General features: G+C 45.0%; 1 protein-coding gene across 7 annotated transcripts in view; it reads left to right on the top strand.

The window, feature by feature from the left end:
- The window catches only part of Atp9b (ATPase phospholipid transporting 9B (putative)), a 278807-nt gene extending 265619 nt beyond the window's left edge, over positions 1–13188 (top strand). For 3 of the 7 annotated variants that reach the window (XM_010605561.3, XM_010605560.3, XM_010605556.3), the window contains 4 exons: positions 3883–3940; positions 4632–4835; positions 7423–7455; positions 8742–13188. In XM_010605561.3, the coding sequence (XP_010603863.1) occupies positions 3883–3940; positions 4632–4835; positions 7423–7455; positions 8742–8878 (432 nt within the window). In that variant the 3' untranslated portion in view covers positions 8879–13188. The remainder of the gene's footprint in view (positions 1–3882; positions 3941–4631; positions 4836–7422; positions 7456–8741) is intronic. The other 4 variants (XM_033757511.1, XM_010605557.3, XM_010605558.3 and 1 more) reach the window with 2 other exon arrangements.
- The last annotated feature ends 10799 nt before the right edge of the window (positions 13189–23987 follow it).

Raw genomic sequence — 23987 nt, 5'->3', positions numbered from 1 at the left:
TATATATATATATATATATATATATATATATATAGTGCACATCACTAATATGCATACTTTATGTCCAATATGGCACAAATCTGCTTGTGTATAATCATGTACACATCAGTGTGCATGTCAGTGTAATCTATGCATACATTACACAGCTGGCTCTAATCCATTTGTGTATAAATCATACACATGTCAATTTACATGTCAGTGTAACTACATATGATGCACATCATGGCACTTAATGCTGTTATTCTAGTAATTTTACTCATTTTCTTTAAACTTCTATGTCTGGTTTCTTTCACTTAACAGTATGGTCTCGAGGGATTGAGATCAAGAAGGAGGTAGAGGAAGGGAAAGGATGTAAAAAGATTTAAGCTGTGTTATATACATGTGCCAACTACTCAAAGAATGTAATCATGTATCACAAACATGTACTAAAATTTTTTTAAAACTTGATTAAAAATGTTAGTGCATAATTTAAAATTTTGAAAAATACAGGAAAGCATAAACAGAAATACCCATTTTTAGTTTTCATTCTTGCCTAAAATGATACACATAACATAGAACATGTGGTGACATTTATCAAAATAAAATATGGTTCTACTACAATCTTTTTATATAGCTATTTGAAAGTTTTATTAACTGAAGAGTTTCAGTATCCTATAGTAAAATCTCATATCTAGATAACATGTTTGTTCAGGGAAAAAGTGGTTAAGAGGAAGGGTTCTTCAATGCTGTATCATCTCAGATTTCTCATGTTATTCTGAATATAGTTACTGTTTAATTTTTTTAAAAATTATGGTCTCAGGGTGCATCCATTAACCTAGAATGACTCAAATGTATCTTTCTTTATGGCAGAGTAATATGCCATTTTATAGTATATACCACCACATTTTCTTTATCCATTTATCTGTTGATGGGCATATGAGCTGTTTCCAAGATGTAGCTATTATAAATTGTGCTGCTATAAACATGAGTATGAATATATCACTGTGGTATAAATGCTTTTAACTCTTGGGAAGATACCTAAAAGGGGTGCAGGTGGGTCACATGGAGCTTCTAGTTTTAGTTCTTTGAGGTAATTTTACTCATCTTAAGGTGGATTCATCTCTTAAAATTTTGATTTTATTTTTTACATTTTTGGTTGATACATAATCAAGGTGTATCTTTTGAAGTCTGTAATGGCCAATTGGTAATATAACACTAATAGCATTAGTATACTATGTTTCTCAGTTTGTACATATTTCATTTCATGGCTTATTTTATCAATATAAGGTATATACTATTATCATTTCTGCTTCACAAAAGAGGAATCTGAGGCACACAAATTAAATAGCCCAAGACCACAGCAGGAATGATGTGGTAGGCAGGGCTGGTTTTGGGCAGTCTCTATCCTTAGTTCATGTGCTCAGGCCTGCACCTGCTGCCTCGCAGCAGTGCCTGTTGAATCAGTGTTTTGTACATGAATAAATGAGGGATTAAATCCATCAGTTGATGCAACAGATGTTTTCTTTTCTTGAAAATGAAAAATTGGGGGTTCCTGAAGAATATAGATACCTGAAATCCATATTGAATTAATTGCTTCCATGAATAATGTATTTGTATCATCAAATATAATGAGATTTTGTCTCTCAAAGCTAAAGTCAGAATTATCACATCCACATCACGCAATCAGAGGTTTATGCATATTTTCCTCCGATTATTTTATTAGTGGTTTTTATACCTATTCTGTTGAGTTTGCTTTTATTTGTTTATTTGTTTATTTATTTATTTATTTATTGGTACTGGGCATTGAACTCGGGTCCTTGCGCTTGCAAGGCAGGTGGTGAAACCACTGAGCTAAATCCCCAGCTCCTGCGTTTGCTTTTATTAATGTACAATCTACTTAAATACAGCAGCATTCACATAGGTGCAGAATTGATGTACTGTCTTAAACACCTTTTGATAAGCTTTCAGCATAAATGCTGTCATTTAACTTTCAACATATAAATTGATAGTTACCTCAGATAATCAGAATGCATTTTAGTAAATCTGGTTACAAAGTAAACCTTTTTTTTTTTTTTTTTTTTGGTACCGGGGATTGAACTCGGGTCCTTGGGCTTGCAAGGCAGGCCACCGAACCGTTGAGCTAAATCCCTGGCCCTAAACCTTTTATTTCTTATATCAAAAAGTTAAGTTTCTTTTTAAGGGCAAGTAAAATTAGGCATGAAATGACAGATGAATTTTATGACCAAAGATGAGAACACCCGCTAGTGTCCAGTCAGACAAATGCAGTTGGGAAATAGGTGTTAAATACTGATTGATTTTGAGCAGGTTTTCTTAAATTTTTTAAAATCTGTATTGACTTCTTCATATATATACACCAGGGATTGAACTTGGGACCTTCCACTTACAAGGCAGGTGGCAGCACCACTGAGCTACATCCTGGCCCCTAAATTGACGTAATAAATTGTGATGTATTTGAATCTTCCTACACTTACATGTAGTAAAGACTCAAATTCAGTCAGCATCTTCACAGATGAACAATTGTAACCAAGAGAATATTTAAAACTCTTTCATAATTGAGCTACACTTACAGAATTACAATTCATATACCTGCTCTTTATTAGCTTCTACAAAAAAAAGCCAGAGTTTCTGTTCAACAGGTGTCTTCTGCCCAAGCATTTTTATCGTTAAAAGTCTTCAGCATCCGTTGAATGCATGCTTCAGATCTAGACTCTGACATCTCATTGCTGTCATGCGTGTCTGATGTGTCTTTTTGGTACTTCCTGATCCCCATGATGTGCTTCTTTCCTTGGTGGCATTTTCTGTCTACAGTTGTCACAAGAAGCTCCCTTGTACAGGTGGGGAAACCCCAAATCAAATGTAGTACTTTGGGCTCTGATCAGTTACATCAAAATGCCAGAGAGCTGCACCTGGAGCCTGAGAAAATCTCTAGGCTTCATAGTTTTCTTCATCTGTAAGTAGAAATGCCTACAAATAGAGATACTAAAGCAACAAATGATCGCAAAGATCTGCACAGAGACCAGATTCTGATGGTGGTCTAAGTTGGGCCTGACCTAATGCCCATCGCTGAAGGACTTATCAAAGTAAGGGTAGTAGATCCATGATGATCTCCTTCTTGGACTAAAATACTCAGCATCACAGTTAAACAAAAGCAACCTTTAGGCCAGGGATGTAGCTTGGTGGTACCGAACCTGCTTGGCAGACACAAGGTCCTGAGTTCAATCTCCGGTACTGGGGGGATAAAAAACAAAACGGGACCTTTTATCTCTGGCACATTCCTCAAAACCTGTGTTCAATTTTAAAAAGTGAATTATTACACATGGAACCATGGGGCGAGGAGGATTTGCTTACACACAACTTTTCCAGAAAGGATTTAAGGGACAATCCATTTTCATTTGAGATAGGCAGTTCCTACCTACTGAAGAACTGTCATTTTTTTTTAATTTGAAGAAACAAAATAAGCAAGATTATTTGTTCCAGAAATAAAAAACTAAAGGGAATTTTTTAATTACAATTAGAGTTTTTATCTCCTAGCTCATTTAAATGTTTATAGGTGTCAACTTCTGTGTTACTAGGAAGCAAGAAAACGTATCTCTGTGGCTTAGGAATCATGTAGATTGGGTGAGAGTACAGACCAGACCCCTACCAACCTGAAGAGCTCAGTAGAGTTTGTGACGTCTACAGGGGAAGCGTCTGCAGGGATAGGTACATGGGGGAGCAGGATCACCTGAGGTGCCCCCTGGCAGATGAGGTCACAGCAGCATACATAGTGGGCTTAGAGTCCTGGGGCCTTTTATAAGCTCCCCAACCCCCATTCCTTGGAAACACGCAAGCCAAACATGCCAATCTGCTCTTTTAACAAACATTTTCCTCCATTTACCCTAGGGAAGATCCTTATCTTTCAAGACTTTCTTCATCTGGGTTCTAATCAGCATATACCAAGGTAAGACAGGACCTGATTTTACTGGATCAAAGAAATATTTTTGGTCTTTTCTTAGCAATAGTGTTTTCACCTCCAGGTTAAATGCCAATCACTTAAAATTTCATTAGCCATTAAATGTTGCCTTCTGTTAATCTTGTAAATCAACATTCCAGCAATGTGGATTGGTATTTTTAAAAAGATGCATGCCAGCTAAAAAACTATTTCTAATTAAATATTAACCTAGAAAATTTTAACAAGCAGTTTTTTCACTGTATCCCTGCACAATCATTTCCTTTAATGGAGTGATACTACCGAGGCTCTGAGAAGTCTGAATTGTGTAACTCAAGTCATTAGTCACTCTGTTGTTCCAGTTTAAGTGAGAGATGCTTACAAGTGTAATTAGCTGCGGAGGACATAGATGCATGAAGGAATCATTATTCACATGAGTTGAAGTGCAGGTGTGGCTTCTACTTGACATTTCTAACTAACCAGGAGAGTGCCATACTTTATTTTATCCATAATCCCAAGTTTGGCTGGATTGTCTGACCACATGGAAGGAATATGGATGTGTACCTGATCCTGTATTTTAGCTATTGTGAAGGAGTTAGCCATGTCCATGATCATTTTCCTGGCCTGCCTGCAGAGTGATCCAGGTTCCAAGCCACACAGAAAAAACAGTCCTTTAAGAGGCCGCTCTGCCACTGTTTTCCAGGAGGCATCCTCATGTACGGAGCCCTGGTGCTCTTTGATTCAGAGTTCGTCCACGTCGTGGCCATCTCCTTCACAGCACTGATCCTGACTGAGCTTCTCATGGTGGCATTGACCATAAGGACATGGCACTGGCTGATGGTCATGGCGGAGTTCCTCAGTCTAGGCTGCTATGTGGCCTCACTTGCTTTTCTAAACGAATATTTTGGTAAGTGGCTTAAAATTATTTTTTTTGAATTATTGTCTATCAGTGGTTAAACATTTGTTATTGTTACTTTGTAAAACATTGTCTGAAATTGTAGATCACAATAAAACCCATACCATAAAGTTTCACAACACAAAAATTTATTTTTGTGGGCAGGTAAAATTCTTTGCATTAATTTATGGTTAAGATTTTCACCATCTGCCTTTAAAAAGACATTAAAGTTGTGTTTTTGTCCAACAACTCTTACCATAAGAGTTGTGTTATTTGCCCTCATTTTCATGACAAAAACCACTACCTACTCTAAGGCAGACACTTGCAAAGAGAAAGCCTTGGTGCTTACAAGCCACACAGTCTACTCCCTCCCTCAGCTGTCTGTACAGGTCACAGAATGCAGCCCAACTAGGTAGCTTTTAGTGGCATCGGATGTTATATCAGTGCACTCCTGTGATAAGAGTCTCAGCTCCCTCTTCTTGACTAGCCCTGGGTTCCAGTTGCCTCCAGTGTTGGCTGTGTTCCTCAAGCCCAGCCCAGCCTACTATAACTTGCCATGGGCCTTGCAACAGTGGTTTGGCCTCCCTGAGCCCTGTTCCTGAAAGTGAGGTTGTACATAAAGAGTGCTGGACAGGTATGAGGTATTCAGTGAGTGATGATTCAAGTGTGAGCTGTATTCTGACATGGATCCTTCTCAGACATTCAGATGTAGACTCAATGAGGCATGTCACCATCATGCCTTTTATCATTGTTCTCTACAGATTAAGAAGGAACAAGTTCGAGGATCTCAGAATGCCATATTTGTCTGTTATCTGTCACTTAGCTTTTCTCCAATAATGAGGCTTCCCTAGAAATGGGCTGGGGACCTCCTGCAACTCGTGGAGCCACTCCTCCTATTCACTCAACCATCAAAATCAACCTAATGTTAGTTTGCTTGTACTAGGTCCCTATCTGTGCATCTACAATCCTCTGTACCCTTCATTCTCATGACTGCACCACCCCCTTGCTGGTCCAGTCCTCCTGGCACACTTTGTCATCAAGTTCTTCTCTTCTTTCCTGAATCTCAGGCCTTTTCTAACCTGACATTGAAAAGGATGAAGCAGTGTCATAGTCAGATCCCTGCATCACCCCCATATTGGTTAATATGGCTAAGAAGACTGAATATGATTCTCAAGATTTTTTAAATGAGGGCAGAGAAAAAAGTAAGACAATGTTCACTCAGAGGAGGATCATTTAGCATAAGGCCTCACTTGGTTCCCAGAACATGATGTAATCTCTGTCTCCTGGGCCAAAACAGAAGGGTTGGGATGATGGTCACTGTATGCATGGTCATAATAGAACATAATCCCAAAGATACCTGAGAGCATCAAGCTGATGCCCTTTCTATATAAGCACTTAGCTGGTGCTCTTTCTGGTTGAGAAAAAGGTTTCAAATTTTCAAAAAGGTGAAAAGTGCATCCTGATGTATTCTCCACATCCATATCAATAGCAGCAAACATTAGCTTAGGTAATTGTTTTGCTGAGTCAGCCACACACTTATCCCTGAACACTGACTTCTAAATGGCCTGTGTGCTGAAGTTTGCAAGTAGATGTGAGCACAGAGCTACTCCAAGCACCAGGAGTTAAACCTGAAGTGAATGAGCCCACTCAGGTTGTACCCTGCCCTTATCAGACCATTCAGTGGGTATGTAGTATAGAGCATATAGGTAGGAAAAATTAAAAGTCTATGTTTTGTATTAAAAGAAACATTCACCAAAAACTGTGGACCTATGGCATGTAAGAAAGGGCCATTCTCAAATTAGAATATCTTAGTTATTTTGTTTGGAGAATAAGCACTTACTATATTTTCCTATGTGATCATGAATAAAGCTCTCAAACATGGGGAAATATTGATTTATTTTTATGACACTTCATTTTAATAGCATGTTTCCCTCATTTGACAATATAAACAAAACACAAAGCAAAATACCAAAATTGGGAAAACAAACCCAATGTAATATAAGCAGATATAAAACCGACTTTATAAACAGGAGGTATAAAAGTGGCAGACAAACCCAGCAATGTGAACTGGGCAGAATTGTTACCTGTCTAAACGTCACTTTTCTCATCCAGGCTGGAAATGGTACCAGCTTCTTCTAAACCCACACCCAGAGATAAGTAGCAGTGTGTCTAAGTATGTATGAGCAGGTCACAGAGCCTATAGTGTCTAAGTGTGGTGAGTACTCGGGTGTGAGCTGTGTTCTGAGATGCACCCTACATTCAGATGTAGACCTAATGAGGCATTTCTGAGTGTTTGCTTTTAAGAAAAGTAATTAATTTTTATTATGTTTAAAAAACTACATTGTAGGGCCAGGATTTAGCTCAGTGGTCCCACTGCCTGCCTTGCAAGCACGAGGACCGGTACCAAAAAAAAAAAAAAGACTGCATTGTAACAGGTAATGAAATGAAGGGGTTAAAACCACAGTCACAAGAGCTTTTCATGCTGATACTTTTATTGCTTTTTAATGTATTTCTTTAATTGGTAGCTAATCAATACAATGTCCTGATATGTCCTTTTGTCTGTCCTTCATTTTCTTGTTCCTGTTTTGTCTTGGAACAGGTATAGGCAGAGTATCTTTTGGAGCTTTCTTAGGTAGGTGAAGTTACCATTTCTTTCCAAGAGTATAGAAAATTTGAAGCCCCTTTTTTTAAAAAAAAAAAAGTAAAGAAAATCAGCAAAACAAAATTGATAAAGATGCTTAACTGATTAAAAAACAAAACAAAAAAAAAAACTTTGTCTATCTTACCTTACCACTTCCTACTGACTTCTTCAACCTCATATAAATCTTGCATGGGCCCGGGATTTAGCTTAATAGTTCCGCCACCTGCCTCACAAGCGCAAGGACCCAAGTTTGATCCCCAGTCCAAAAAAAAAAAAAAAACTTGCATGTAAGTTTCCCTGCCTCGTTCCAGGAGAGCCTCATAGGTATAATGGCTTCTGAGTGGAGGAGAGATGACACTCAGGCTGTTTTCCCCTCCCTAAAACAGTCTTAGTAACAAAGCTCCTAATAAAACTCTTCCAGGGCTTCTTGAAATTCAAGTTAACATTGACCTTTTCCTTATAGTCTTTATGTGCAGAAGATAGTTTTATCCACATACCTTACTTTTTTAAAAGTCTGTGACTCCTAGTAGATAGATTGTTTTTTTTTTAATCCCAGTGCCTGACAACAATCTACAGGAATTTCTGCAATAAGTAGAATTGAACTATGCAAATGTCAGGTTTTTCGAATGCCTCTTCTCATGAGTACTGTAAATAGCCATTGTTTCCAGCACATCTCTGTTAGGGTGCTAATCAGTTTTTTCCATAGTAACTGAAAATGCTCAGGACAGCCACACTGAAGAACAGACACATAAGAGTCTTTATGTCCAAACAGGGAGCTGCCACCTGCCCTCTTAAGGCCTATAAAGTCAGCCATACCTTGAGACTGGCCTGGACAGCCTGGGCAGGGCACAACAGTGTTTTGTAAATCCTGTTTTAAAAGTGCTATCTAGGGCCCAGAGATTTATTTCATAGTTCTGCCACCTGCCTTGCAAGCGCAAGGACCCAAGTTCAATCCCCAGTACCAAAAAAATTAAAAAACATAGAAGTGCTGTCTATTTGTTAATCGGTATATGGAATCACTGGCCATGTGCGTTCTCCAGTACTGTACTCTGGCTCCATTCATTCCATTTGAAGAGAGGCAGTTGTGCCAGGATGCAGGTAAAGCAGCATGACAGTAAAGCCTCCATGAGGCTGAGTTAGACTGCCTGTGCAAGTGCATGGCAGAGCTGCAGTAGACAGCCTGAGGGAGTCCTCAGAGTCCAGTCAGGTCTGTGCCGTGGTCTTGGGGCCTGGGAGCTCCCTGATTGGCTTTCACACTCTTTACCCCCTTCTGACAGATGTTGCCTTCATCACAACTGTGACCTTCTTGTGGAAAGTGTCGGCGATCACTGTGGTCAGCTGCCTTCCTCTCTACATCCTCAAGTACTTGAAGCGCAAGCTTTCTCCTCCCAGCTACTCCAAGCTGACCTCCTGAGGACCAGCACCTACTGCAGGACTGGACTGGTCCCTCTGGCATCTCCAAAGAGCACAGCGTCTGCACCATGTTCCTGAGGGAGGACGTGTGGCTGGGTAGACACCCTCCTATGCTGGACAGCATGGGAGACAGAGAGCTCTGTCAGGGCCGAGGGTCACCTAAACCCAAGCTTTTCTCTCCAGTGTCCATGCTGAAGCAGCATGAGCTCCTACCAAAAAGAAGTCTAATTCCTTCACTTCTGTTGTAAGGGATTTGACATTCTGAGAATTGTTTCTAGCATCCAAATTCTTCCTTTGATGGTATCATAAGAAAGCCATTCCTACTTGAACAATAAAGTCTAGACCCTGGAGATGCCTCATCTTCACATGCCACTGCCCTCATCAGATGATGGCTCCATTTCTACCCTTTGATGCTGCTGCTCTCTTCTTTAGATGCCCATCTTGCTTTTTTGTGAACACTGACACAGTCATGACTTCTCACCTACAGTGTGCTCCTCACATGCAAGCCCAAGTGACCAAATGGTAATATTTCTAGACATAATTCCATTGCAGTTAAAAATGTAAATCATTCCTCAAAGGCATTAATGTTAGGGAATATGATTTTTAAATTTTCATCCTTTTCTCTTTGTATAAATCACACCCAAAAACAGTTTCTCTATGTAGAAATCAGTTGCCTGTGAAACACATCACCGAAGATGCTTCGCTTGCTGTGTTAAGAGATGTCCTTAGTTTGTGTGGTTATCAACATTTACAGCATACCTAGGTGATGTTAGGGTAGAACTGCACTGAGAATATCTGTGAACAGGTCCCTTGGTTGGTCAGGCTGGGAGTCTGAGGGTAGAGCTATTTTCTCCTGCTCACCATGCTGTGGGGTATGGCTCAGCTGAATGTGCCATGAGCCATCCTCAGAACTTCTCAGCAAGCCCTTCAATAAGGAGCTGGTCAAACGCCAGCCTCTGAGTTTAAAGAGAGCCTTTCACATAATCTGAAGCAGGCTGTTACAGGCCTCTTTGCACTAGGTTTGTGTGATCCTGTTCTTGGCTTGATTTCACATTGAATGTGGTCCCCATCACCCCAGAACGCTTGGAGAATGCCAAGCTGTGTGAGTAGTGAGCCAGGGGATTCCCCGACAAACCATGGGTCTGGCATCACTGTCCACCCAGGGTCCCATCAGCTGCTGCCTTTCAGAGGAGAAAGAAATGCCTCAGCTGCAATAAAGCTTCATTTCTTCCCACATAATTTTTGGTGCCTTTTTGACTTGAATGCCTTTAGTAGGTTATCTTTTCAGGCTTGAGGATTCCCAGTTCCCAGACATACAACCAGAGAGCGCTGTTTCTCATATTCTCCACAAGGTGTCAGTATTATTTGTCAGTTAGTCCAGGAACCTTTGGCCATATAGGGTCGCCAGCCTGTCTTCTCTGTGTGCTGAACTAAGAGAAACTAGTGGTCACTAACTGACTTCATGGATTTGGATTTCACAGTGTCCTCATCCCTTATTTTGGCATAGTTTGAATTAAGGGCATGGGATTCACAGAATTGCCAGCCGTTCACAAGATGTGGCTACATCATTCACTCAGGGCTCCAGAGTGCAGAATACCAACTGTATATCAGACACTCACCACTGTGCTTTTTAAAAATAAAACAGCCAATAGGAAGTTGACCCAGCAATGGAGGGGGTGAGGCATGAAGATCACTACAAGTTCAAGGCAAACCTAGCTATATAGTGAGTTCAGGACTGTCCTCACACGCACACACACACACACACAAACCCTATCAAAAAAAAACTTTGACATGACCATAATAAGTTGCAGACAGTCTCAGGAAAACTACCACTAACCAGGACTTGAAAATATAGAAGCTTTCATGAGTCTTAGATTAGTTGGATACAAATTAGGAGAAAGTCAAATATCAGTCTCCAGACGTTAAGATGTGCGAAGTCCGAGAGACTGCAGGAAGCCACCATTGTGCTCAATCTGTGAAGCAAAAATAATCTCCACTTCAGGATTCCACTGTCCAGGTCAAATGAGGAGGCAATGGATGGGAAGGAGGCTCCAGATAGATGCTTGGCACACAGCGATTGACTCAGAAGACACTGTAATGTTTTTTTGCTAGATTGAAGGAAATAACTGAATAAAGGATCACTGAATCCAGGGAAGCCCAGGTTTATGAACAAGCTCAAAAGAAGGGAATAATGCCCTGGAATTGGACAAGGAGAACCTCCACATAGGGCAGTCATGCATTCTCCCTGGCTTCAGGGCAACCTCACTCTGTTAGTACTTCCAAGCTATAGAGCTCTGTCAGCTCAAAAATTCTGACTGTTGGTCTGTCTGTGTTCTCTACCCAACCACCACTGGGCTTCAGGAGGACTGCTTCTCAGCACCAATGTCCAGGAAGAGCATTTGGACCATCCAGGTTTCAACTTTGACCTTTCCTATTCATTAGAAGCTCTGTGAGAGAGGAGACCACTCTTATTCAGCACTTTCGTCACAGGTGTCGAGTGCATATAGGGACGTCACAGACACAGCCTTGAAAACAAGCTGTGTGACATGGAGATGAGTGCATGGGGAGCTGGCAGAATCAACAACCCAGGGTAGACTCCTCCGAGAGGTATGGTGGAAGTTGATGGGAGAAAAGTACCATCATCGTGCAGAGGTGAGAATGCAGGTGGGGATCTGGTGGGGGCAGAGTACCATGTGATGAGGCAGAATCAGCAACTAGGTGATACAGGTGAGAGAGGCAGGTAGGTCAGTGGGCGGATGGACAGATGTGTAGATGCTAGATAGGTGTGTGGATGGGTGGCCAGATAGGTAGATGACTTTCTCATGACTTTTCTCAACTCATGCTATCCCAAGGTAGTGACCATCATGCCTTTTCTTGCAATATTTATGAATCAGGGAGGTCACACTTCCTATACCCCTGTGAAGCCAGAACAGATTGCACAAGTGGCTGTTGGCCCTTCCTGTACTTGTTAGAACCCAGCAAGGAAGCCATAGTAGAGAACGCCCTTCTGGGACAGTAATAGGCAGATCTAGGCCCCCTCCAGCCTGTTGTTTCACCTCTGAGGCTCAGGGAACTGTGTCCACATTGTCGTCTGTGGGAAATAGAAGATCATTTCTATAAGTCCACTAGATGTCCGGCCAGAGGCAGAATGTCAGCCTGGATAAAAATGAACTAACCACATGTTGTCACAGGGCTGATAGCAAGAAGATGGGGCAGGTACTGTGTGCAAACAAGCATCAGAAAGCCAGGTGGCCATGTCATCATTCAGAATAGACTTCACACCGTGTCACTGAAGACAGGAACATTTGACAATAATTAAAAGTGGGAAGAAGGTGAAATAAAGGGTGAATGCATCAGAACTAATCTGGACTTACAGGCCAGTCACTGTCCACAGCATGGTTGTTGTGTTTAACACACCTCTGCAGTAACCAGTATTACCAACTGCATGGAAACCCAGAGGACACAGAAGTCAGGGTGATGCCTGACATTACAGAGCTCTGCAGCCGGCCAGTATGGAGGAACCTTCCTGAGGTCAGCCACATGCTGGGTCAGCAAGACCCCAGGAAAGCACAAATCACTGGAATCAAACATGGAGATCATATGGCTTACAGAAAAATCGACTAGAGAAATTCTGAACTATTTTCAGCTATAACTATATCAGAATTTGAAAGGTACAGTTAAAGCAATTCTTGAGGGAAATTTACACATTTAAATACAGGAAGGTATAAAATCTCTAAATTTCCACTATGGGCAAAGTAAGCAACCAAAAGGCAGGAAGCAAAAATAAAAGTGGATGTCAACAAAATAAAAAACATTAATAATAGAAAGCAACAAATCCAAAAGCCGGCTCCTTGACAGGATCATCAAAATTGAGTTTAAAAAAATGAAGCTATAGTGATGACAGAAACCATGGTAAATTACTACACTATTTGGTTCCACTGATAGGACATGAGGTGCAATCATTGATCACCAGGATCAGTGTGACTGCTAGCTTTCCATCGCTGTGATCAAATGCCTGAGAAAATAAAAGGGGAAACTGATGTTTGCTTCATGGTTTCAGGGGTTTCATTCCGTGGTCATCGGCTCCACAGTTTCTGGGCTCATGATGGCGAGGCAGACGTGATGGTGAGTGCACTGGTACAGAGCTGCTTGTCTCAGGCCAGCCAGGAAGCACTAGTACCATTACCACCTCCTGACAATGCCAAGACTTCCATACATCTGCCTTTGAGGGATATGATAGGGTCTTGGAGACCTACAGAGTCAGGTGGCTGCAAGGGGCGGTACAAGGGAGCTGTGCAACAGACCTTTGGTGTCTGTGTCAGTGGTGTCCACACCATAGCCTGGGAGGTCTGGACAGCTCCATGGGCACCAGTGTCCACTACTGGTCAAGACCTCTCATGCAGTAGAAGTGGGACAGGGGACCTTACCTGTTTTTTTCAACTTGGTGTGAATCTATGTGCAAAATAAAGTTTTTAAAATGTATCAAGAACATTATTAGCTGAGGACTGGGATAGTGAAAGGTTTAGAAGATTAATAGATGGATATCGCTTCCACTGGGTGGGCATGTGAGACATGCTGAGACCTGGGCTACAACTGCTCAAACCACTCATTCTGGAAGGAACACTGCCCAGCAATAGTCTCCTTACCCTGAGGGCTAGTCTGCCTGGGGGAGGTCTGTGAGCAGTCTTCTTACTCTTGGCTTGAAGCTGCTGTGTTGCTGGGTGGTACCATGTGCCTGTGGTGGTTGCCATTATGTAGTGGGCAGGCCCTGCCATTCCAGGGATCCAGAATTCCCTGTGTCCTGGAATCACCTCCCAATGCCTCAGCCCTCCTTGTGGCTGAGGACGAAGGGTCTCTCCAGGGTCCCCAAGAGTGAGAGAGATGCCAGGGAGGGGAAGCTGCCCTAGCAGTGGAAGCTGCAGACCCCTCACTTCTTCCTTGTCACTTCTCTCTTGGGGCCCCAGGGGTCACTGTTCACACACCCAGACAGCTGGGCTTTGCTGACACCAGCTGGTTTCTCATAGCAACCCCTCCCCTGGGGTCAGTGAAGTCAGCTAGCTGCCTTCAGGGGGATAGGATCACTTAAGGGCTGCTGCACCGCAGACTGCCCTCTCTTCTTGAGTTGGGTTCTTTGGGGGTGCCTGTGCTCAGAACTGGTAGGAAGATGTGCAGGATGCTGGCAGTGCCCATGCAGCCCTTGAGAGGACAGCAGCACCCAGATCACAGAAGTGGGTCCTGGTCCTCTCGTATTCCCACAACCCCTGTGTCCCACCTACTAGCTCAGCAGTTGCTACAGACTTGGGGGATAGAACTAGGTGTGGGGACAAAGAGGACACAGTAAGGAAGATGGGGAGTCTGCTACTGGAGTTGCCTGTCAGGCTCAGCAGAAGTCAGTGTTTAGTGTGCTTGGGGGTGCACTAAGGGAACTCTTAATGCCCAAGCAGTGTTGGACTGGCTCGCTCTTGCCTTCCCAGAGGCCCCTGCATCTGCCATCTGCTCCTCACAGTCACTGTGGTTTTGCAGCCCTGGAATACAAACCTGGGGTCTCTGTGGAGGGGCAGGGACTGCCAACTATGCCCACTTGGCCTGCTGCCACTACCCAGCTGAGCCCTGTGGCCTGTCACTCACCAGGAAAGCATCTCCTCTATCCCTGAGCTTCCAGTTTTCAAGGAACTTTGAACACATTGGTGGGCATGGAAAGTATGAGTGCCAGACCAGCCACCACATGTTTTCTTGGGGCTGTGCTGATAAGGGAAAGGTGGGTGTCCCTGCTGCTTCCTGTATTTCTGTCCCTGGCTCTCCCTTCTTCTGTCCCATGACATCCTCCTGACTCCCATTTTTGGAGACCACTCAAGCCTGGCCCCTGCTCAGATATATCTGCCCCGTACCCTTGATGTCCGTGGCATTGGGACCAGCCTTAGTGACCTCTGTACTTCTCTACAAGGACACTGTTGTACTGTGGAGATGGTCAGAGAGCACTGCATCAGTACCAGTGGGGGAGGGGGAGTAGAGAAACTGAGGCACTGAGAAGTTTAAAATTTCCCCAGAGCAGATAGCTGACCCAGAGCCCAGGATGCTCTCTGCATATAGCCTTTTGGACACGGCCATGTCCAGCGGCCTGTTTCCCAAGTCAAAACGTCAAGTTCATGCAGGTCCTCTGAAACCCTGTGCCTGTGTCTCAGGACCACTTGGAAGAGACCTGAGACAAGAGGATGGGCTGACATCACCAGCTCCACCTGGTGTCCACAGAGATGCCCCACAGGTGAGGCTTCAGGGGGCAAGCATCTAAGTCCTGCCAGTGGGACTTGGCCAGCCACCCATGTGCCCCAAGCTGTGCCAGCCCCTGCAGGAAGAGAGGGATGGCCTCTCTACCCCTCCAAGCAGGGACTGGCCTGTGAATCCCTTTAGGAAAACTGCTCATCTCAAAGCTCACAATGGCAAAGCCCCACACCTTCCCCCAGCTGCCCACCACAGCCAAAGACTTCCTGCCTTAGGCCCCTCCTCCAAGAGGTGTCCCATACCCCTCTGCCTGTCCCGCTGGTCAGTGGTCTGGAAGGGTTGGCCCCTCAAGGAGTGTCCAGTGGTTTGGGTCAGGATAGATCCAGCTTTGGCTTCTGATGACGCACAAGACGCTTACTTGTGGCCCTGCCAAGTGTTCTCTATCACCCATAAATATCAGGGCTTCCTCGCTGTGCACACTCCCTGTTTCCCACCCACTCTGCCCAATTCTGGTGCCCACAATATCCCTGGAGTTCTCTGTGATCCACATTGATGCCGCTAACAGATGTCATTCCAGAAAGTTCCAGGAGGGGGGGATAGAAGCCAAGAAACGGTACCTGCCACTCAGAAAGGTCCTGGCTCTAGCCAGGTTAGTGACGCTGGATGGGTGACAAGGGCTCTAGAGAAAATAATGTCTTGCTCAACTCGGACAACTAGAATCTGGGGAGCAGATTCTGACTGAAGAACTGCCCACTGTCCACAGGCACTATGGACACATGGTGTTCTTCTTTGCCAGAATAGGAAGCCTGTTGCCCCTCTTCTACAGAGCCACTAAGACGCAGACCCAGTCTGGGCCAGGAGAGCTCAATGGGCTACACCCTGGAATCGTGAGCCAAGTGCCTGCGGTGGGGACTGCACTGAGCTCAGCTTAGCCAGAGGTCCTCTGTGTCTCTGGGACAGGGGCCTTGGAGACATGGCAGAGGCCAAGGACTGAGGTCTGCATATCCATTTTGATGAATCCTGAATGCAGTAGGTACTAATAACAACTTACCAAAAGACCCAGAAGGAAACTTAGAAATCGTTCAGTGATTATGTTGTTTTTTGGAGGGTGGGGAGCTATTTTTCTCCCCTTTGGAGACAGGGTCTCACTAATATACTCCAAAGCCGGCTTTGATCTCACTGTATATCCCAGGCTATCACCAAGTGTCAGGATTATAGGTGTGCGCACTGGATCTGGCTTCCTCCAGCATTTTTTCTTTCTGTTTTTGGTACCTGGGATCAAACTCAGGCCCTTACACTTGCAGGGCAGGCGGCAGAACCACTGAGCCAAATCCCCAGCATCCTCCAGCATCTTGACTGTTCTGGAGCCTTCTACTGCCTCACCCTGGACCAGAACATACAGGAAACCACTTTCGTTCACTGCTTGCTCTGTCCACACAGGCCCTGGGGCAAGAACAGTTGTCCTAAGGTAGTAAGCACTGTGACTGTGACCTACATGCACAAAGACCTGTCCTCATGCCAATCAAGAAAACCAAATTCTGCATCAGGCATCCTATGTACTTCTAAACTCTATGCCCAGAAAGGGAACGTACTCAGATTCTCACACAAGAGCAGAGCATCTTGAGTGCTTGTTCCTCTCTTGCTATTGAAGAGAGTGAGTAGATTTTATCTAGATATTTAAAATGTTGGCTCTCAATGTGTTTGAGCCTTGGGAAACCCTGGAGCATGAACTACACGAAGGGCCCAGCAGACTACTGTCAGTATCTTCCAAGGACAGCAGTTTGTTTTGGGAGACACAGGCTACAAACATTGCTCAAGGAGCCTGGGGAAGCCTGTCCTTACAGTGCAAACGTGTGCTCTCATCCCCAGGCTGCCTCACACCAGAGGCAGCACTGTCAGGCACACGGGGTCACCTCACTCCATCCTGCAGTCACCCATGGCCCTTCTGTAGAGCCATCTAGCTGGGCAAGAATGGGAGCCTCAGGCTCACTCAGGAGTCCCTACTGATGTGACATCCTCTCCAGCCTGGAAGTGAGGGGAAAAAAGTGCTGTGCTTAGCCCTGCCTCTCCCCTCCATAGCAGCCCAGCTCAGGCCTCTTCATGTAGGTCAGGTTCTGCACAGATTAACTGGGGCCATAAGGACATGGACCATTTCTTTCCAATTATGCATCTGACTCCAACACCCCTTAGAGGTGCCTTTAATTGTCAGTATTTCTCTTTCTCTCTCAAGAGTTCATTTGTAATCCCCCAAAGTTGTGAGCTTATCATTATGCTGCCTGTAGGAGCTGGGCAGAAGCACCACTAGTTGCTCTAACTACAGCAGTTGTTGATCTGTTCATGTCATGTACACAGCACAGTTTCCGGGATGCACTCATGACACAGTCATGGAGCATCTGCCAGACTCCGCGGGGCTCTAATGAGAGGCCCCACCCATGGACAGGTGCAGAGCTGCTGGGCGTCCATCGCCGGCCATCATCCCACCATGGATGACTTTGACTCCATGACCCCGGGGGTCTGTAGATGCGATGGCAAGCACGTGACAGGCCTGTGAGCCAATGCTCCTACCCCACCCCCAGCTGCCCTGTGTCCTGAGCCAGTGGGGCTTCTCAGGTGAGGGCTCCTCGGGTGGAGTGGGCGGGTGGGGTTCTCCAGGAGAAGTGAGCCTGTCTGCAATTGGAAACAGCGTTGAGGACAGAGAAGGCAGTGCACTGCAAGGGGTGCCTTCATGGGGGTCTCTGGCCTCTCCAAATCTGTCCCCTGCCATCGGGAACTTCCCGGTGAGGCTGGAGATTCTTGCTGTGCTCATTTCAGCTCTCTCCCTCGCCTGGGGATGGGGCTCCCCCCTTGACCTCCTTGGGCCCCCTCCACAATATCTGACAAAATGAAAAGGGACGTAGAGGCAGCAGGAGGACAGCAGAAGGGGCTGAGTGAAAAGCGGGGCTCTTGGGCTTCCGCCGTCTTCTCTTGGGACTTTCAGCTCTCAGGGACTTTAAGGCCAAGGAGCCGAAACAGGCCTGCGGGGATGGATGACGCGTCAGAGGCAAACTGGAGAGGGAAGGAAGAGCACGCCAAGGAAAAGGGAGAGCACAGCTAATGATGGAACCCCGGGCTAGGAAAGGAAACGGAGGCTTCTAGCTGAGGGAAACTCGTAAAGCTCTGAAATGTAGACTTAATGGGAGGGCGCTGTGGGGGGCTGACAGGAACTGAGATACGTGGGAAGAGGCTTTGTTGTGGGATTTGAAGCTTTAAATGACCTCCTAGGGTGGGGTCAGAGGAAACCTAGGCATGGTGAAGATTAAGAATCCTTTCCCAGGGGCTGCCCCTGCTGCACCACATCCCTGGGGCCCACTGACACCCTCACCACTGCCACTCTTCCTGGGGACCAGCTGGGCCTCCCTCAAGGACCTGCCAATTACTCCCCTTTCTTCTGGACTCTTCCCAGACCTCATCCCCAGCACAGGCCACCCAGAGGCTCCAGGACACCTCCACCCTCAGAGGTAGCAACCCACATTCCCTCCACCCTGAGGATCCTGGCCAAGCTGTCAGGCTGCAGCTTTGGGTACCCACACAGGTCCTCACTAGGAATATAGGGCTCGCGCCATGAGGGAGCTATTCATGCACTCATTCTGCCAATCCTGAGGGATCATGGCCACATCGGCCACCAGACACAAACAGTACCCTCTGTGGAACCTGTGGCCCTGTCAGCAACCGTGTCCTTCCTCTATGCAGGATGGTTGCTAGGCTCCATACCCCCATACCCTGGAGGGGTGTCCATGACTTGTTCCAGCCCCACCTGGTGCTGCCTCACCCACTACAAGTGTGGAAAGACATGCTGTGTGTCCCCAGGGGCCCTGTGAGGATGGAGTGAGGGGACAACAAGGTAAGTGAGAATTGAAATCCCTAGGAAGTGACCAAGCACCTGCTGATGGCACTCTGGGTATTGATGGTTTACATGAGAGAGCAGGGAGGTGACAGCAGAGCCCCTCACAGTTCAGCTTGTTAACCACCTGCTCGGCTCCCCTTCGCCTTAGCTCTGCACTGGAGGAACCTCATCTGCCAAGGCCCAGCAGCTCTGTATTCTTCAACTTGTGTGGCCACAGGCCTTGTCTTCTCTGCAATATCAGGGCTTACTTAGCCTGAGTGAGGTGTCCATGCTTCCTGCCTGTGGAATTCTTGGGTTTCTGCCTGGGGCAAGTTCAGCGATCCTGGAGTCACAACAGGGGTCATTGTGAGCATCTACCCCTGGGCCCACTGGGAGAAGCCTAGTTAAGAATCAAGCAGAAGCCACACAGACACTAAAAAAATGGAAGCAGGAATTCAGACACTTGCACCCCCATGTCACAACAGCCCCATTCAGGGAAGCCAAATAGAAACAACTCACCAGCTGTCCATGGCCACATGGACAGCTGGGGGCAATGGCAAGCACCTGCTATCCACTCATCTGTCCTTGCTTCTGGGGAGGCTGAGGCAGGAGAATAGCTTAAGGACAGGAGTTCAGCCGGGACAACCTAGTAAGTTTCAGAAAAGAGAGGAGAGGAGAAGAGAGGAGGGGAGGAGAGGGAGGGGAAGAGAGAGGAGAAAAGAAAAGAAGAATGAAAAAGAATAAAGAAAATGCTGCAACATGGGAGAATCTTGAAGACACTGCAGAATAAGATAAGCCAAGCACAAAAATACAAATACTACACCATTCACTTCTGTGGGGTCCCTAGGGAGTGCAATCCAGAGAGATGGGACTAGCATGGTAGGTGTCAGGGCCCCGGAGGGGAGGAGAAGAGAGGGCAGTTGGTGTTGATGCAGAGCTTCTGTTCAGGAGGCTGAGAAAGTGCTGGGATGGATAGTGTGATGGTTGCAGAACATGGTGAGTGCACCCAATGCCACTGCACACTTAAAAATGGGCAAAAATAGCAAGTTTTGTGTTGCATGTATTTTAGCAGAACTTTTAAAAAGAAACCCCATTTTAAAGGGTCTGGGTGTGGCGGTTTCTGCCTGGAGCTGCGGCAGCTGAGGGTCTGATGTGGACATGGCTGTGAGGAGGCTGTGCTCACCTGCACTTTGGCACAAGGCCCCTTCCCGTGTCTAAGGAGAACCGAAGGCCGCCAGGTTTGTAAAAAGCCCCGTCTTCCTGGACATCAAACGGTCCCAATGCGACATCTTGATGGATTAAGTGTAAATGAATCAGAAGCACATGGATTAAATTTCCCTTGAAATTCACTCCAGTTTAAAAATTAATGGAAAAAGTGCCTGGCAAAACTTGTTTAGAGCTTTATTGAACCAAAACACTTTAAAAATAGTTTGAGAAGCTGGGCAAAACCAGGTTGTGGGCTTCTGTGCATCCGGGAGGAAGATCTGGGCCCTAGGCCTGCAAGCTGTGCCACACACAGGCAAGACTGAGTCCTTGGTACCAGAAAAGCAACCTGAAACAGCCTCATCACCCAAGACGGCCAAAATGGCTTGCTTTAGGTGGCTGCTTAGTCAAGAGATTTCAGTAAACTGCAGTTTAAGGAAAGTGACAGCGCAGCCATCCGAACACTGATTATTACTGTCATTATTGTTATTAATTTGGGAGAGGAAAACAGCCATGAGTTTAGAGGGACAAATGCAGAATCTTGTAGAGCAGCATGAATGTGTGTCCTGTAGGCCCCAGACTTCCCAAACAGTGAGCAAGGCTGCTCAGACATTGCCTCTGAGTCTGGCAAAACTGAGTGGGACGAGCCAGCATAGGCCTTCAGCCATGGGCTTTGCATACTCCTCTTCAAACAACGCTAGCATCGATACTGGGAGCTCTGCAACCCCACAGAAGCCTAAGTGACCTGGACTGGGTGGAACTGGGTGGAGGAGAGGGGGTGCTTACCTGGTGCTGAGCCATTCACTATGTACTCAGTCAAGGTGGGGGCAGTGTCCTAGTGAACGTGGACTGTTCTTGCTCAGCATGCCAACAGGGCCCAGAAAGCATAGCCTGCCAGGAGGGTTTGCCTGGTCCTCCTTTTTCTTCTTTCCTAGTTTCAAGGCTGTTTATTTTTCACTTCATCCAAAGTTGCTCTCTCTCCATTCCTGTGTAGAAAAGAGGGCTCTGGCCAGCCATGGTTAGTGGCTCTGATGGTGTTTAGGCTGCCTTGGCCATATGAGACAGAATCCCCAGTCAAATGCGCCCAGCGAAAGGAAAGCAATTTCCTTACCCAGTGAAAGCTTGTAGTGAGATTTCCTACTGTGGGCATCAGAGCTGTGCTTTTGCTTCCTCCCAGAGCTAAACATCAGAGGCTAATGCTACTGGGGGTGGGTGGTCCTCACTACAAAAGCCCAGGAGGTCACCAAACAACAGGTAAGCAAATAACAATAGTGAGCCCTACATAGGGCACTGTAGGAGTCCCCAGAGTTGCTGCCATATATCATCTAAAATAGCCAATTTCCAAAACAAAAAGCTTGCATGCAAAGAACATACATACAAGTATGATCTACAGTTTAAAAATAAAGCAGACAACAGAAATTTCCAGAATGACCAGAGGTTGGAGGTTAACAAGTGACTTCAAACTATCCACCATAAACTTGCTCACAGAGCTGACATGAAGCTTGACTAGTGCAGTCAAAGAAGGCATGATGATAATATCACATCAACTGGAGGTTGTAAAGAAGAGCCAGAAACTAGAAAAACAAAACAAAACTGAAAGCTCTGGAATCAGAAGATACAGCAGAATTGAGTAACTTACCAAAAAGGCTTAACAAATTTGATCAGGCTGAAGAAAGAATTAGTAAAACTGGAGATATGTTCATAAATTATGCAAATCAAGAGCACAGAGAAGCTGGGTACAGTGGTACCTACTTGTAATCCCAGACACATGGGAGACTAAAATAGAAGGATCACAAGTTCAAGTTCCATCTGAGCAACTCAGTGACACCTTGTCTCAACATAAAAAATAAGAAAGGGCTGGGAATGTAGTTCAATGTGAAGGCCTTCTGTTCAATCCCTAGTATCACCACCACCACAAAAAGAAAGATGAGAGAGAGAGAGAGAGAGAGAGAGAGAGAGAGAGAGAGGGAGGAGAGGAAGGAAGAAAGGAGGAAAGAAAGAAAGAAGACAAACAGAATAAAAAAAAAAACTAAAGTGAACCTCAGAGAAATGAGGGACACTACTGAGTGTGCCAGCTGGACGTATCAGACAGAGAAGAGGGAGCAAGAGATGGAGGGAGGAAGACAGAGATACAGAGATATGGAGAGAAGGAACAAAGAAGTTCAATGAACCCCAGTAAGTTAAACTCAGAGAGATCCACAAATTGCCACATCATAGTAAAAATGCTGAAAGTCAAGGACAAGGAGAAAGTCACAAAGCAGAAAAGAGACAGCAATGTGTCACTTCCAAGTAACCGCAGTAAGGTTAACATTTGACTTCTAAGCAGAAACTACTGATGCTGGAAGGCAATGAGATCATGTATCCAAAGTGCCCTATGAGAAAGAACTTGTCAACCAATACTCGTATAGCAACTAGAGTTTTCTTTCAAGAGTTAAGATACAATAAAGACTTTTCCAGAGAAATGAAAACTGAGAATTTACTGCTAGCAGACCCATTTTGTGAGAAACAAGAAGTTCTTCAGGCATAGGCAGTAACCTGAGGCCACATGAAGACAGACTGCCAATAAAGGCAATTATGTAATTTTATAAGATGGTATAAATGCATATTTTCTCTTTTCTTCTCATAACTCACTTAGAGAATAATTGTATAAAATAATATGTATGTAATGTAGTGCCAGGCCCCTGGCTTACAGAAATGTAACACATGTGTAATGGATTTGCTAATGACACAAAGGCAGGAGGTGGGAGCAAAGCTTCTTAAACTAAGGAAGTGAGTACAGATGGCAAAGTAATAATTATCACAATGTACCATTACTATTTGTTATATTGAGAAAGAAAGCACCATAAAGTGGGAATAAAGGAGTAGAGCTACATGGAAATAATGTTCCTGTGTATCACTGAAATTGAGCTAATAGAAACCTGAAGCCGACTATGAAGATAAGTGTATATGGCAAACACAAGAGCAACCACCAAAGAAATGACAAAAACTATATAAAAAGAAAAAACACTATATTAGGAAATATTCATCTAATGCAAAGGAAAAAGCAGTAAAAGCAGAATAGAGGGGGAACGACATATGAAAAATAGAAAACATGAAAAGTTAAGGCAGGAGTCTCATAAACTGAGCCCACTCTGGGCCTCTATGCTGTCTGCAGGAGACACTTTAGATTCAAAAGTACACAGCCACAAAAGAGTGGAACAGGAGCAGCAGCAGAGGTGCTGGAGCGACATTCTCACATAGGCAAGAGGACTTTGGAGCAGAAGCATTGCTAGAAAATGGTGGTTTGGATGCGAAGTATCCCCCAGAGGCATGGTCCAGGGGTTGCTGTGGGAATGGTAGGAAGTGGAGAGGTGGGAACCTGGTCCTGGGGGACGTGCCCTGGAAGAGGACCTTGGACGCAGCTCCTTCCTCCTCTCTTTCACTCTACCATGTGCTTCTGCCTCATCACAGGTCCAGAGCAATGGGGCTGCTTAATCCTGGACTGGAACCTCTGAGACTTTTATCCTGTAAAAGTTAACTATCTCAGATAGATTGTTACAGTGATGCTTCATAATAATGAAACATCTTCATGAAGAGAATATAAAAATTATAAACACAGGTACACCTCACAGAGCAAAGGTTGGCAACTGAAAGGAGAAATAGAGAGCTATACAGTTGAGTGGGGACTTCAACACCCTACTTCCAGTGACTGAACAACTAGACAGAACAAAAAAGTGGAAGCCTGAGGCTGGGGATTTAGCTCAGTGGTTCCCCTGCCTGCCTTGCAAACGAAAGGTCCTGAGTTGGATCCCTGTTAGCAAAAAAAAAAAAAAAAAAAAAAAAAAAA

Source organism: Fukomys damarensis, unplaced genomic scaffold (genome assembly GCF_012274545.1).
Source record: "Fukomys damarensis isolate Sample0158 unplaced genomic scaffold, DMR_v1.0_HiC HiC_scaffold_30, whole genome shotgun sequence".
NCBI classification, from domain to species: Eukaryota; Metazoa; Chordata; class Mammalia; order Rodentia; family Bathyergidae; genus Fukomys; species Fukomys damarensis.
This window is presented reverse-complemented; position numbering and strand designations above follow the sequence as displayed.